A 14,646-nucleotide genomic window follows, 5' to 3' on the forward strand; every position below is an offset into this window, starting at 1 on the left:
TAAGGGTGGCCTCAAATTCAGAGATCCATTTGTCTCTGTCTCCTAAATGCTGAGATTAAAAGTATTTGCCAAAACACCTGGCCTTCCTGGAGCTTTTAAAAACACAGGCTTCCACAGTACTTTTTTTTTCTTTTTATCATTAATTACAATTTATTCAATTTGTATCCTATCCCCCTCCCTCATCTCCTCCCAATCCCATCCTCCCTCTCCCTTCTTCCTCTATGCCCCTCCCTCAGTCCACTGATAGAGAAAGTCTTCCTCCTCTTCTATTTGACCCTAGCCTATCACATCTCATCAGGACTGGTTATATTGTCTTCCTATGTGGCCTGGCAAGGCTGCATTCCACACCACTACCTCCCTCCCCCTGGGAATGGTGATCAGAGAGCATGCCACTGAGTTCATGCCAGAGAAATTCCCTGTTCTCCCTCTACACTACTTTTAATGAAACTTGCATTTGAGACTTCTTAAATCCGCTTGAGAAGAAAATTGGTCCTATAATATATATATATATATATATATATATATATATATATATGTTTATGTACCAATTGAAAAAAAATGGATATCTTGTCTTCTTCCATCCCATCTCTTCTATTTTTAATCTAAAAGTGTCAAACCATTGTTTCTCAAGTTAATTTTAGGGAAGGTAAGCAACTATTAGTGGCAGACACCAGCACTAAAAACAGTGCTAATTTGCAGGAATACCTTTATTTCCTTAAAATCATTCTTCCACTATTTGCTAATAGACTCAACAAGAGTGAAGAACAGGAAAGGTCAGGAACAGAACATTAGCTAGTATGATACTCAGTTATTTATTCAAGTATATTTTGATAGTGAAATAGAAAATAGATACTATTTGGAGGCATTGGCTATGTTCATCACCCCACACAATGATTACAGGGCATACAAATGCAGTAGTGAAAAAGCAAGAAGATCTGAACATCATATGGTAGCAATGTGAGTCACATAACACACTCATTGGAAACAGGACATACTGTCTTAATCCCAAGTGCCTTTGATCCTTTTTTAAAAATATGGCCTAAGTTTAGTGAGTTCACTGAAGATTCTAAAGCCTTTGCGTTTCTTCACAAAACCCTTTCCTCTAATTTTCACAATGTCATTTCATAATGCTTTCCTGCTTGTTATGGAGAGACTACATTTATGTAAATATTGTGCTTCCAGGCCCTTTAACTTTAGACTGAAGTGTGGTTGATAAATTAGTAATGCTCCATTGAAGAAAAATGATTTTCCCTTTCCCAGCAGGTATTAAGTGAAAACAGCTTTTGGGTTAGAGGTGGGATTTTGTATCTACTTTCTCTTATTGGTGCTGGGATTTTGTCTGAGTTGAACTTGTGTAGGTCTTGTGCATGCTGGGCACCTCAATAGTACAATCTAGAGAAGAAAAAAAAAAGGTAAAGAAAGACAGATAATAGAGTCTTGTATTTTCAATAAGACACTATTGATAATATTATCCTATGCTTAGAATTATTGTTCATTAACTGCTGACAGTCCTTGAAAAAGTGTAAGAAAACTGAAGCTGTGTAAAATAAAATACAAAGTAGTTAGAAAATTGATTACTTACTGTGTTAATATAACTTTGAGGGAATATATGCATTCAAAATCACACCTAGCATTTTGGAGTGGACCACTACTGATCAATGTGCCATTCACTGAGATGGAATTTAGAAGAGAGAGACAAATAGGTTACAGAAGAAAGAAAAGTAGACATGTATTAGGTAGGTTTGGAACTATTATTAAGTTTTAGATACCCAAGATGTTCAGTTGACACTGGGCCTTAAGAATATTGTCTGGGGCAGTTCCTGTTCCCCTTACTAGGGTACCACTTGGATACTGAGCTGCCATGGACTACATCTGAGCAGGGGTTCTAGGTTATATCCATGAATGGTCCTTGGTTGGAGTATCAGTCTCAGAAAAGACCCCTGTGCGCAGATATTTTGGTTCTGTTGCTAGCCTTGTTTCTGACATGAACTCAGTGTCTAGCTCTTTGACTGCCACCCCTGGATGTCGGAGCAGCCTTGCCAGGCCACAGTGGAGTACAATGCAACCAATTCGAATGAGACCAGATAAGCTAGGGTCAGATGGAAGGGGAGGAGGACCTCCCCTATCAGTGGACTTGAAGAGGAGCATAGGAGGAGATGAGGGAGAGAGGGTAGGATTGGGAGGGGAGGAGGAAGAGGGCTACAGCTGGGATACAAAGTGAATAAACTGTAATTAATATAAAAATAAAAATTAAAAAAGAATATTCTTTGGGTTTCCTAAATACATGAGAATCATCAATATATGGATGACAACAATGAAATGGGGATAACTGATAAAACCAAGAAGTGTGTGAAGGATAAAAAATAAATGCAGCCCTACCTGTAATCCCAGCACTCTTGGAGGCAGAGGCAGGAGGATCTCTGTGAGTTTGAAGCCAGCCTGTTCTACAAAGTGAGTCCAGGACAGCCAAGGATATACTGAGAAATCCTGGCTCAAAAGAGAGAGAGGGAGAGAAAAGGAAAGAAGGAAGGAAAGAAGGGAGGAAGGGAGGGAAGGAGGGAGAGAGGGAGCAGGGAAGGAAGGAAGAAAAAAGACAGAAAGAAAGGAAGGAAGGAAGAAAGAAAGGAAGAAAGAAGGAAGGAAAGAAAGGAGGAAGGGAGAAGTACAAGGCAAGGGCCCATGTAGTGTGAACACTCCAAAGTAAGTGAGCTGCCATAGAGATGGTAGGTTAACCTGGTAAATGCAGTATCTTTGGAAGACTAGATTTTAGAAAACAAGGGTTTAAACAAGAGAATATTCATTGTATGCGTTTTGCAGAATTGAATTATAGCAATGGCTGAAAAATAGTTGTCTTAGAAACATTGTTGAGAATTTTGTACGAAATGGAGAGGTTCAAGTCTGTGTGGTAAGGAGGCTGGAAGTGCAGGGTTGAAAAGGATGACTTTGGAATATTTTGCGTGAAAGAAAACTTTAGGTTCTCTAAATGATGTTAATAAAGAACCAGGGAGCTAGGGTGGTGGGGGCGGGGAGGGGGTTGATGATGAGACGAGTTCATCAGAGAAAAAAGATATAGCATAGCAGACTCAAATCACCAGGGGGTGCTGCTGCTTACTGTTGTCGTTAATGCTGCTGTTATTTTTGCTGCAAAATCATGGGAGAAATGATTAGTGAGGAACACAATAAAGGTTTTTTGTTTGTTTGTTTGTTTTTACATAGCGAAAGCACAAAGGGTTCTTGTCACAGAAATTCTGTTTTGTCTCTGAACAGGTGACATTAAATGCTGAGACTCAGTGGGGAGATAGAGGGGGAAGCTTAACTCCTCATTTATCCTGCTTATTATACTGGCAGATTACTTGTGTTGCCTTTCATCCTCTCGTTTCCCGATATTATAATACAGTGTTCGATGTTATTTATGAGTTGTTGACCAGACCTAAAGGCAGACGTGGCGAATTACAATCAGAACTACTACTCCCAGAGTGCAGTATGGGTCCTGGGAAGTACGGAAGGTTGCGAACGTCTCAAGTCCCGCCCTATAGCCTGCTCCCATTGGAGGAGAGCTCACGTTCCCAGGAGGCCACGCGTAGGCGGGGCGCTGTACACGGAAGCTTGTGGCGTCAGGTCCCATACATCTCTGGTTTTGGGCAGTGGGCGACTCTAGGAGGACCTGCGTCCCTTGATCACAAGCCCGATTGCACACTAGAGGGTACCTGGACAGGTAAATGGAGTGGGGCATTTTCTGCAGGAGGTGAGGAGACACTTGAGAGAGAGACAGAGGAGGTGTAAACTAGAAGGTGCTAGGGTGGAGCAAAAGGTAGGGCAAGGGTGATTTTGATTTCTCTGTTGTCTACAGTTCTGACTGTTAAGCAGTTCCAGTTTGGAAAAAGTGTATTTTACAGTGCTGAAGAGGTCTTGGGTTAATGTCAGAACGCGTCATTTAGGTTGACATTACAAGATGGGAAAATACTAAGTTTCTCTCACTCGCCTTCTGCAGACTTTTCTGTATCCAAAAAATCTCTTTCACCCATGTTCACCGACATCACTCTTTGCTTCATATTTTTCTTCTGTCTGTCCAAGCGTCAGTGTGAGATCCTAACCCCCATACACTCTTACCAGTATTGATTGACATTTCTCTTTTTAAGCTATAGTAGGTAGTAGATCTCCTTTTAAACCTATTTTTTGAGCGTGTTACTGTCTTTTTATTGACGGCCAATATTTACCAAATTGATCATATACATCACTCTTTGGTTATTATAGCTCTGAATCTCATAACCAATGAACTATCAAGTCTTTTTCTTTAGATTTTATTCATCACACTCTATAATTTGCATCACCATTCTCTTTGGGAAATTTCTTTCCATTTGAATAGCTATGGCTGGAAGCAATGTACATTAAAATATTTATTAAAGAATGAATACATACTAGGTGCTCCTTTGAGTGCATGGGACACATTGGTAGCAAGCAAGGAATAGGAGGTGACTAATATGGGAAATTACATGTTTGGGGAACAGAAATAAATAGGAATAATAAATCAATATGGTGGTATATGTTGGTTAAGGAAAAACTTAAAAGGTAGTTTGCCTGACAGAACAAAATCCTGTCCTGAGAAATTGAGAGGGATTGGGTTGAACTTCAGATCATTTTCCAGAAACAGTATTTGTGATAGCAACAAGAGTAATCTTGGTCTGTAGCCTGACTTGTCATAACCCCTCTCTCCTTTATAATTGACAGTGTTCTTCTTTTGCTATCTGTTCCAAGGTTATTGCATCACAATTTGTGGTTTTTCTGCCATTGATTTATTTCCTGCTATATTTCAGAGTAAAGAATTGGTGACTGGATAACTACCAATGAACAGTCTTACCTGAATTAGGGAGAGAGTTGGGTAGTAAAAAAAAAAAAAAAAAAGAAAGAAAGAAATAAAGAAAGAAGGAAGGAAGGAAGAAAGGAAGAAAAAGAAAGAAAGAAACAAACAAAGAAAGAAACAAAGAAAGACTCTTCTTGCCAGGTTCTATAGAACATAAAGTTATCTGCTAGAATTTTAAGTGTACCCAGTGTTCACTTAACTGTTCAATTAATATTCTTCGTCAGGTATTGTGCTGAGAATTGGGAAGATAAAGTAAAGCAAACACTTTGACCTCTCTTTTAAGAAGAAATGTTAACAGTATGCAGAGGAAAATGATGATAGATTGGTACATAGTAATTCCTTGTCTTTGTTCAAGATTAGAATCACATAATCTTATCAAATTTGAATAACTGTGGTTATTCTTAAAGTATTCATTATTTACACCGTATTGTGTTTATTTATTTCTCCCTTTGTATTATAATTCCCTTTAGTATAGGAGTCCTCTCTTCCTGAGTTTCATATCTCCATTGTCTACTGCTTTGGCTGCCACATCCAGGCTAGACTTGAACTCACTATATTGCTAAGACTTACCCTGAACTCTTCATAGTCTGGTTCTATTTCTAAGTGCTCGTATCACAGGTGTGCACAACCACATCCAACTACAACAAGCTTTTCTAAGTTCAAACCATAGAAGATTGCCTCATAGCTATAAGGATAGGTCTCTAATACCACCAAGGAAAAAGATGAAGTAGCTGGTTTATAGAAATAGGAGAGGCAAATTGGAGGGATGTAAATTATGTGGAAAGCAGAAAATAAGATTGACTTGAGAAAACTGAGTTGTGTTAATTGTGTTCTCCATAAAGTTATGTTGAAGTCCTGGCTTCTCATACCTGTGTGTAGTACCTTAATGCATATAGGGCTTTGTAAATATAGTTAAGATGTGGTCATATTGGAGTAGAGGGGACACAACTAATATGACTGGTGTCATGAGGATAGAAGAGACACAGAAACAATGTTATGTGAAGAAAAGAGAGCACCATGTGACTAGAGAGGCAAATTTAAAGTGCTACTGCTGCAAGCCAAAAAATTGCTAGCAAACTACCAGAAGCTAGAAGGGACTAAAGATTCTTCCCTACAGATTTCGTAGGGACCATAGATCTACCAACATCTTGATTTTTGCCCTCTGTCCTTTTAAGCTTTGAGCAAATAAATTTCTGTCAGTAGTTACCCATCTTTTCTTGTAATTTTTATGACTGCCACAGAAAACTAATTTAGAATTCTCAGCAAGATCTAAGTAGAATTTAGATAATGGCTATTAGCCTAAATGAGAAATGGCTAAGATGATTGGGAGAAATAGTGTTGATGAAAATTTGATACTTCCATTACGGTTTTTGTTGTTTGTTGCTTCTCTGCATTTTGTTTCTATGCTTTTTCTTTCTGAATGTTATTTTATACAGCATTTCGTGGTTTATAGACAATCATATAGTGCTGATTATAGCAGAGCTAGGTTTCCTTATTTCAAATAGAGTAAGAGTTTTTTTATGCTACAGTTTTTTCTGTTATCTCAACACTCATCAGTATGTTACACATTTAGCTGGGAAAGGGTTACAGTGTGGTCAATCAAGATTTGACTATATGTAGATTTTTTTTTCAGTAATACGGGACAGAGTGAAAAGATTCCTATCGGTGACATATCAAAAGAAAATCAGGTTTCTTTTACTATATATACAATGTGTAGCAGTATACATTTTATTTAGAAACTACTTTCATTGACAGGAAAAAAACCTACACTACTTCTCTATAACTTATATCCACTATTCCCAATTTTAATCTGAATAATGTGCTCTCTGTTTCAATACATATACACTTTCCATTAATTAAAAAAATGTTTCACATTCCCCTTCTCTTTTTCTTAACTATCTTTCCTCAATTCATCCTTTATATGACATAATCTCCAGATTTCTCACATGTAGACTCTCCCTTCTCTTTAGTCTTGAGATACACAGAATTGAATACAGTGTTCTCTGTACAGTTTAGACAGTACAGCATGAAATAATAATAGGACTTAAGGGGAGCAAATTATTCTATTTTTAAACACAATTTAGGATTATTTAGGTATTTTAAAGTTACCTCATGCCCTTGATTCATAATGAATTTACAGTTGATGAAAACAATCTTTTTTGTATTGTTGCAAAGCTTAGTTTTCTTCTTAAAGTTGCAGAGTGACCAAGGTTACTACTTTATCTTTCTGACTGTGTACCATTTGAATTCTTATCTTTGTATCTTTTTGTGCTTTTGTTTGCTTGACTATATGTCTCTTTGACCCTATGTAATAGCTTCCTTCCGTATAAAATTAAAGTCCCTATTTTCTAGTCCTCAAGTTTTCTTTCCCTTTGGCCTCTGAACTACATTTTCCCAGTTGGTCCTCTTAAGTTTTCATGAGTCTCCACTCATTTATCTTTCCCTCAGTTGTTGGTTGTATCTTTGGTTTTATCATTGATCCTATTCTTTTATAAGCAATGTGTCTTCTATGAATTATATTTTCTATGTTAAGTTGACATGAATTCATTTGTGATAAAGGGGTATAGAATCAGTTCCTGAGAGAATTTAATATTTAGTGAGTTATGGGAGAAAAAGTCATTAAGAAAAAAATGCCAAAGAAACCAAATACATAAGAATGAGAATTAGCATGTTGATGGCTCTTGAGAGCGAAAGTAAGGTAATAATAATAATAAATAATAAAAAGTAATCACTATTGTATAGCATAGAGGGAGGCTGTTGGTGATTTTAGGAGGCATTGTATTTTTGATTGTTAAAATCCAGAGTATAGTAAGTTGAGGGGTTAAAAGGAGGCAGAGAAGCAAAGATAGTATATAAACAAAAGTCTAAGAAATAGAATAATAATGGTAAAGTGATAATATTTGGTCAAGGGAGGCTTTGAGAGCAAGGAAGATAAAAAGTATAAAACATTGGTTTGGAAACTGTAACTTTCTACATATTTGTACAGAGGAGCCTGGAAAGAATACTGCTGATGACATAACCCCAGGGAACAAATTTATTTAGGCAATAGGAATGAAAAAGATCCTACTAGAAGATCAGTTGAAAAGACAGATGAATGCTTTTTTCTCTGTATACTATCATTCAGTGCTGAAATTCCAATCATGATTTAGCGGGTTTTCTGACCCCAAGTACTTCATAGTTTTCTATTTTGTATATTGGAGTATGTTTATGTGAATTATTTTCTTCTAAGCTTATCCAGGCTAAATTATTTAATTACAATTTTCAGAACCTGACCTCTGGCTTAAAAGTCAGATTTTAAGATATTATGTCAAGTGACTCATTCTGTCACCTATTCATAGTCTCACTATAGTATGAGAACCATTGATTTACTTGGTTAGATTATATTGCATTAAAGAGTTAATTTGTTGATTTCTATACTTTAAAACTTAAAACAGGGGAATCTGGCTTGTTGTATGAGGAAAAATAAGCATATCAATATCCAAATATCAGGAAAGTAATTTTGAACTCATGCTCTATTGTTTTGATAACAGTTTGTTTATGAAAGTCCTACCATAAATCATAAAACAACTCTTCTCCTGTGGAAGGTTTAGGCTAATTTCATTTAATTGCTTTTGTGGATAATGCCTTTACTTTAGAGGTAATTATCATATAGGCATAAATCATATGATATATACATTATTGGTTCTATGCAGCCATGTGGGTTCAAGAATCACACTGTCTGGGTTTAAAATCACCAAATTACTTTAGCGCTGTAAATTTGGGGAAAAGTGTTAAGGAGTCAGTGCCACGCACACACACACATAAATTAATAGCATCATAACTGGTATAATCCTATTGAGTTACTGAGTTCTGGGGATTAAATGAGTTAATTTTAAAGTACTTAAACTAGTATCACCTGTTACAAGGTGATTATTTAATAAATATGGGTTGTTGTTCTTGTTAACAGTGATCTTTGTGAATTCAGTCTAGTTTCTGCTAAATTGTTTCCCTAGGATAAACTTTCAAGATGAGATTATTTCATTAAACTGCGGTGGCATCTTTATGTCACTTTGCTATATGTGACCAATGCTTTCAAAAGAATATCAGTTTTTGCTATATAATTTATAAATACAGCCTGTGTGTACACTGTTTAGTAAATATAAGCAGTTTAGTCATAAGCTTGTAGAAGACCGTGAGGTTGTTCCCTTTATTTTCCTTATTGATGAGGATGAACCCCAGGTCTACAAGCATATTAAGCATACTTTATACCACTGAGCTGTGCTCCCAGTTCCTATTGTCTTCATTAATTTTTATGCTATAGTGACTTGTTCAATACTATCTCTAGATGGATGTAGATAAATGATAGGTTTGCTTTTGAAATTTCATGCCTAAGTAATATTCTAAATCTGTCTTTTTTTTTTTTACTTTTAATAGATTGAAGTCATGGCCATTCTTTTTGCTGTTGTTGCCAGGGGAACCACTATCCTTGCCAAACATGCTTGGTGTGGAGGAAACTTCCTGGAGGTGACAGAGCAGATTCTGGCTAAGATACCTTCTGAAAATAATAAACTAACTTACTCACATGGCAAGTGAGTTCTGGTCTGCATGTGGTAGAGGGAAGGAATTTTAGTGTAATCAAACACTGGAAAACAAGCTTTTAGATAGACTAATTTGACAAAACTTGACTAGTTTGGAAAATGTCTGGTGCTAAGCTAGGCATGGTGGTAGGTCATGCCTCTAATCCTGCTACTAGATCCCACTGTGAGTTGAAGGCCAGCCTAAACCAGAGTGAAACCCTATCTCAAAACAATATAAAGTCTGGCTTTGTTACTTATTAACTTAACCTGTGATTATTTCATTTTATCACAAGAAATGATATATTAAATAAAAATATGCGAATGTTATGTATATAAATGGCTTTACTGTAGAGTTCTAAGATATATGAAATGAAAAAGATAATAAACAGTATTTCCTTTTTTATTCTCTTAGTAAATATTAGCACAGTACTTAGCTATTGATATGTACTTTTCCTGGTGAAAGTGATATAACAAGAAATGTAGTATTTGCCTTCATAAAGATTATAGTTTAATGAGGAAATCTGTAGAAAAAGTATAATAGAAACTGAAATATTGGCATTCTAGTTAGAAGGAACATCAAGCAGGCTGTTAAGTAGTGATGCAATCATATTTATGGAATTATAAGTCATTCTCTGTGACTAGTACTCAGCATGATGGTGATAAAACTCAAGATATGGGTAGCAGAAAGTCATGTGTAGCTTCATAGGACATATTAAGAGTTTAGACTTAACTGTAGGCAGTGAAAAGGTACTGAAGATTTTTACGGTATGATGGCTTTTGCTCTAGAAAGATACTATGGTGGCATATTAGAGAGGCTATAGATGGAAAATCCTAGTAATCTTGTGAAAAAGTACCCTAACTTTCCTCATTGATTCTTACAATATTTTATTATTTGATCCTTATTATTTCACTTCTTTTTTGTTTCTTTGGTTTTTGGGGTTTGAGGGGTTTTGTTTTTGTTTTGTTTTTTTGTTGTTGGTTTGGTTTGGTTTTTCAAGACAGTTTCTCTAAGTAGCCTTGACTATCCTGGAATTGCTTTGTAGACCAGGATGACCTTGAACTCACAGAGATCCTCCTGCCTCTGCCTCCTGTGTGCTGGGATTAAAGGTGTGCTCCACCACTCCCAGCTGTTTATTTCTTTACTTCTTATGTCTAGTTATCCGTATGCCTTTATAGGGTTAAGCCCTTTTACAAGTTAGTTAAAGCTACTGTGAGAAAGACACTGAGATACAAAATTGATGTATATGAAAATAGTCCAAAGAAATGAGTGGTTCAGAGCTAGTGGGTTGCCTCTGCTATCAATACCTTCCAACTTTGGCCAAGACAGCTTCTTTTATTGTTATTATGTCCTAGTGATTTTTCTGGTGTTTTTAAAGGCAAGGGTCAGAAGTGTCCTTGCATTTTGTGGCTTCAAGTTTGTAATTGTATTTTTTTCCTCCTCAGTGTATAGTCATGCAGCTTAACTAGGTAGAAGGGAAGCTAGGAACTGCCATCTTTGTCTCTGTGGCCATTGGGTTAAATAAAGCCCTTACTCTGGAAGAATTTATTATAATTTAGCAGAGGATGATTTTCTGTCTTCCATTTACTTCTCTAACCATCCAAATATCATTGCTTACTAACAGTGATCAAATAACTACTTCACAATAATTTGGAATGGGGTAGTGATTTATTTTTCTTGGAGAAACTTCTCATCTTCTCTACCAGTCTTCTATCTTTATTCTCCAGTAAGTTATTCCTATATGTTATTGTTTTGGCCATATGCAAAATGAATGTCAGAGAGTGTGTCATCTTTGGGAACTTACAGGTTTTATAGTCTACATCTTACAGTTTAGGTTTGGAGGCCCAGAGATTATAATAGGAATTTAATAATCTTAGTGTCTTGTGAGTATGGCTTTATATTTTCTTCAAAACACTTTATGTTTACAATGTATGTGTTTCTAATCAGTGCCTATGAAAAAAAGGAATTCTTTTAAGGAGAGGAAGAAAATATATCTTCTATTAATATTGTTAGAGCCAGAAATTAGTAACATACATATATCTAGCTTCAAGGGAAGCTAGGAATTATTATTACAATGTAAGTTTTAGTAGAAGAAAATATACATACTGTGATCTCTACCCAAGTCTTCATCTGATACTTCTGTGTTTGTTAGGTGAGATTTAATTACTGATTTTTTTTTCCTTTTTAACCTTCTACCCTAATTTCAGTCATATAATCATGTTTGTCATCTCAGTAAGATAACTTATACTTCTGTACACCAAAATAAGAACATCAACTCTATATATGTGGAATATTTTCACTGGATATTCCGCTAGCTAAACCTAAAACTTCAGAGTTATATTTAACTTTTTCACCAAAGATTTACTTTTCGTTAACAAGTTTCTCAGCCCATTCCTTCTCTATCTTCATTTTATCTTCAGTGACCTTGTCCTCTACTACTTCAGTCCCCGATTTTGTTTTCCACCCACACTTAATTTACTATTCAGTGCTAATTTCTTTGTTTCTTTATAAAATTTATGATAGTTCTCACCATTTACTGGAGTATAGTTACAATACTTGTTTTTAAAAATCTGTTCTGAAAGACAAAAGCAGGTTTTAAAAATTTTAAATGTGATAGACATTAGCATGTATAGGACTAGAGCTCATGTTGTGTAATCCATATTGAATTTGGATCTTATCATATGTAATAACATTACCTGCCCCAGGCAAAAAAAAAATGTTTTCAAATTTTGTCCTCAAGGCAGTGTACAATGCAGTTTAAAAAATTTTTGTATAATCCAGTATTTACTTTTCCACTGTCATCTGTCTAAAGAATTACTTCTTTCATCTATGTTCTGTACTTTTGTCATATAAACAGATTTTACTCTTCTGTATCTATTATGTGCTCTTTTATCTCCACATCCTTACACTGACTAATTTTCCTCTTTTGTATACCCTTTGCTGACTCTTTGAATTGCCCTTATTTATTCTTTAGAATTCAGATCATATATCACTCTTACCCTTTGGTAAATGTCTATTACCTGCTTCCTACGTGTCCCCAGAGTACCATATACTACCCTCAATTTCCTTATCAACTTGTTTGCCTTCTTGCATTGGAATTCCTTGTACTATGATCTCAAAAATGCAGGGAATGATGGCCTTACATTCTGTGTCCATACTGTCTTACACTGACTTGATCAAAGCACATACTCAAATGTTACTGTTGAGAATTTGGTAGCAAAGGTGTTTCTATCTGCCAAGTAAAAAACTAAACAAAAAACAAAATATCTGGCCCACTGGGGATTAATTTTAATAGTGTGTCACTTCTAAGACACCATCTCTCCTTTAGTCCTTAAGAATCTAGTTATGCTTTTGTAGCTAACATTTTAATGGTTGATGCATGTTATTATATTTAGGAAAGAGAGCTTCTTTTCATGTTTTATTCATTCATGTCAGTTTAACCAGAGATAGAAATTTATTGGGGAGGGAAAGATGAAAATGAATTGTATTTGTAATTAATATAGAGAAATTTAACATACTGAAATGCCTTATATATAGCTAGAACTTAGAAGTGAAATAGATGATGCTTAACGCCGCAATAAGTTTTATGTCTTTTATTCTACAGTTATTTATTTCATTACATCTGCCAAGACAGGATTGTGTATCTTTGTATCACTGATGATGTAAGTAACTTGAAGATATATTGCTATTTCACTATGTATACTAATACAGTCAATTCTTATCTATACCTATGGTGGGTAATGGTGATACAAAATTTGTAGCTGGACATTTTTTCTTCACTTTGCATTTGTTATAAAGAGCACATTATGACAAAGTTTGATAATTTAATATGTATAATTATCAGTTTTGATAGTTTTTGGTTAATCTCTGAACCTTTATCAATTTAAAGTATGTTGAAATTGGCATTTAAGATTTTTGTTTTTTTTTTTTTTAATTTTTCATCAATTACACATTATTCATTCTGCATCCCCCCATAAGCCCCTCCCTCCTCCCCTCCCAATCCCACCCTCCCTCCTCCCTCTGCTTGCATGCCACTCCCCAAGTCCACTAATAGGGGAGGTTCTCCTCTCCTTTCTGATCTTAGTCTGTCAGTTCACATCAAAAGTGGCTGTATTGTTTTTAAATCTGTTTTTTTAAAGTTATTTTTTCAATCCATCCTGACTGCAGTTTCCCCTTCCTCCACTCTTCTCAGTCTTCCCACTAACTCTTCCCAGTGTCCCCTCCCCACCTCCCTGATCCCCATATTCACTTCTTCTTAATTTCCCCCCAGAAAAGAGCGAGCGTCTCAGGGATGTCAGCTGAACATAGCGTAACAAGATACATTAAGGTTAGGTACAAACCCTCATATCAAAGCCGGGCAATGAAAGCCAATAGGAAGAAAAGGCTCCGTAGAGCAGATGAAAGAATCAGAAACACCCCACTCCTACTGTTAGGAGTCCCACAGAACCAACTGGTTAACAACCAGAACATATATGCAGAGGACATAGTGTAGACCCATACAGACCACTGGATTGCTGCTTCCGTGTCTGTGAACCCCCATGGGCCATGTTCTCCTGGTGTCCTCAACCCCTTTGGCTCTTACAATTCTTTCTTTCCCTCTTCTGTGGAGTTCTCCAAGCTCCAAAGGAGGGACCCAGTGAAGAGCTCCAATTTGGGCTCTTTCTCCACCTAATGAATATGATTGTTATTAAAGTTTTTCAAAATGTTGAAATTGCTAAAGAGCATACATAGTCTGGACCTAGGACCCCTAGACATATGGGGCCGATGGGTAGCTTGGTCTTTATGTGGGTCCCCTGGCTAGTGGAGGTGGGGAATGTTTCTAAAATGGACTATTGCCTGCTTTTGGTTCACTTCCCCCTTGCAAGGCTGCCTTGCCTGGCATCAGTGTATGCGAATATGTTCAGTCCTGATGTGACTTAATGTGCTAGGGAGAGTTGATATGGGGGGGAGATGGGTTTCCCTTTTGGGGAGGAAAGGGAGAGGAGAAGGAGGAAGTAAGGGCAAGGGGAGGACTGGGAAGAGAGGTGGGAGGGATGTAAAGTAAATAAACTGAAATAAAAAATAATAATTAAAAATGTTGAAATTGAATATTAAATTAATTACTTCGTTCTTTCAGGCAATAGTTCACAAGTTTTTCTTTTTTAATTTTACTTTTATTTTTTATATTAATTACAGTTTATTCACTTTGTATCCAAGCTGAAGCCCCATCCCTCATTCCCGCCCAATCCCAC

General features: G+C 36.2%; 1 protein-coding gene across 3 annotated transcripts in view; it reads left to right on the forward strand.

Annotated features, from left to right (window-relative positions):
• The first annotated feature begins 3,573 nt into the window (after positions 1-3,573).
• The window catches only part of Vamp7 (vesicle associated membrane protein 7), a 37,526-nt gene continuing 26,453 nt past the window's right edge, over positions 3,574-14,646 (forward strand). The window contains exons 1-3 of one of the 3 annotated variants that reach the window (XM_060374290.1): positions 3,574-3,715; positions 9,275-9,429; positions 13,020-13,077. In XM_060374290.1, coding sequence (XP_060230273.1) covers positions 9,284-9,429; positions 13,020-13,077 — 204 coding nt within the window. In that variant the 5' untranslated portion in view covers positions 3,574-3,715; positions 9,275-9,283. The remainder of the gene's footprint in view (positions 3,716-9,274; positions 9,430-13,019; positions 13,078-14,646) is intronic. The other 2 variants (XM_060374291.1, XM_060374292.1) reach the window with 2 other exon arrangements.

The sequence above is a fragment of the Meriones unguiculatus genome, chromosome X (genome assembly GCF_030254825.1).
Source record: "Meriones unguiculatus strain TT.TT164.6M chromosome X, Bangor_MerUng_6.1, whole genome shotgun sequence".
Lineage (NCBI taxonomy): Eukaryota > Metazoa > Chordata > Mammalia > Rodentia > Muridae > Meriones > Meriones unguiculatus.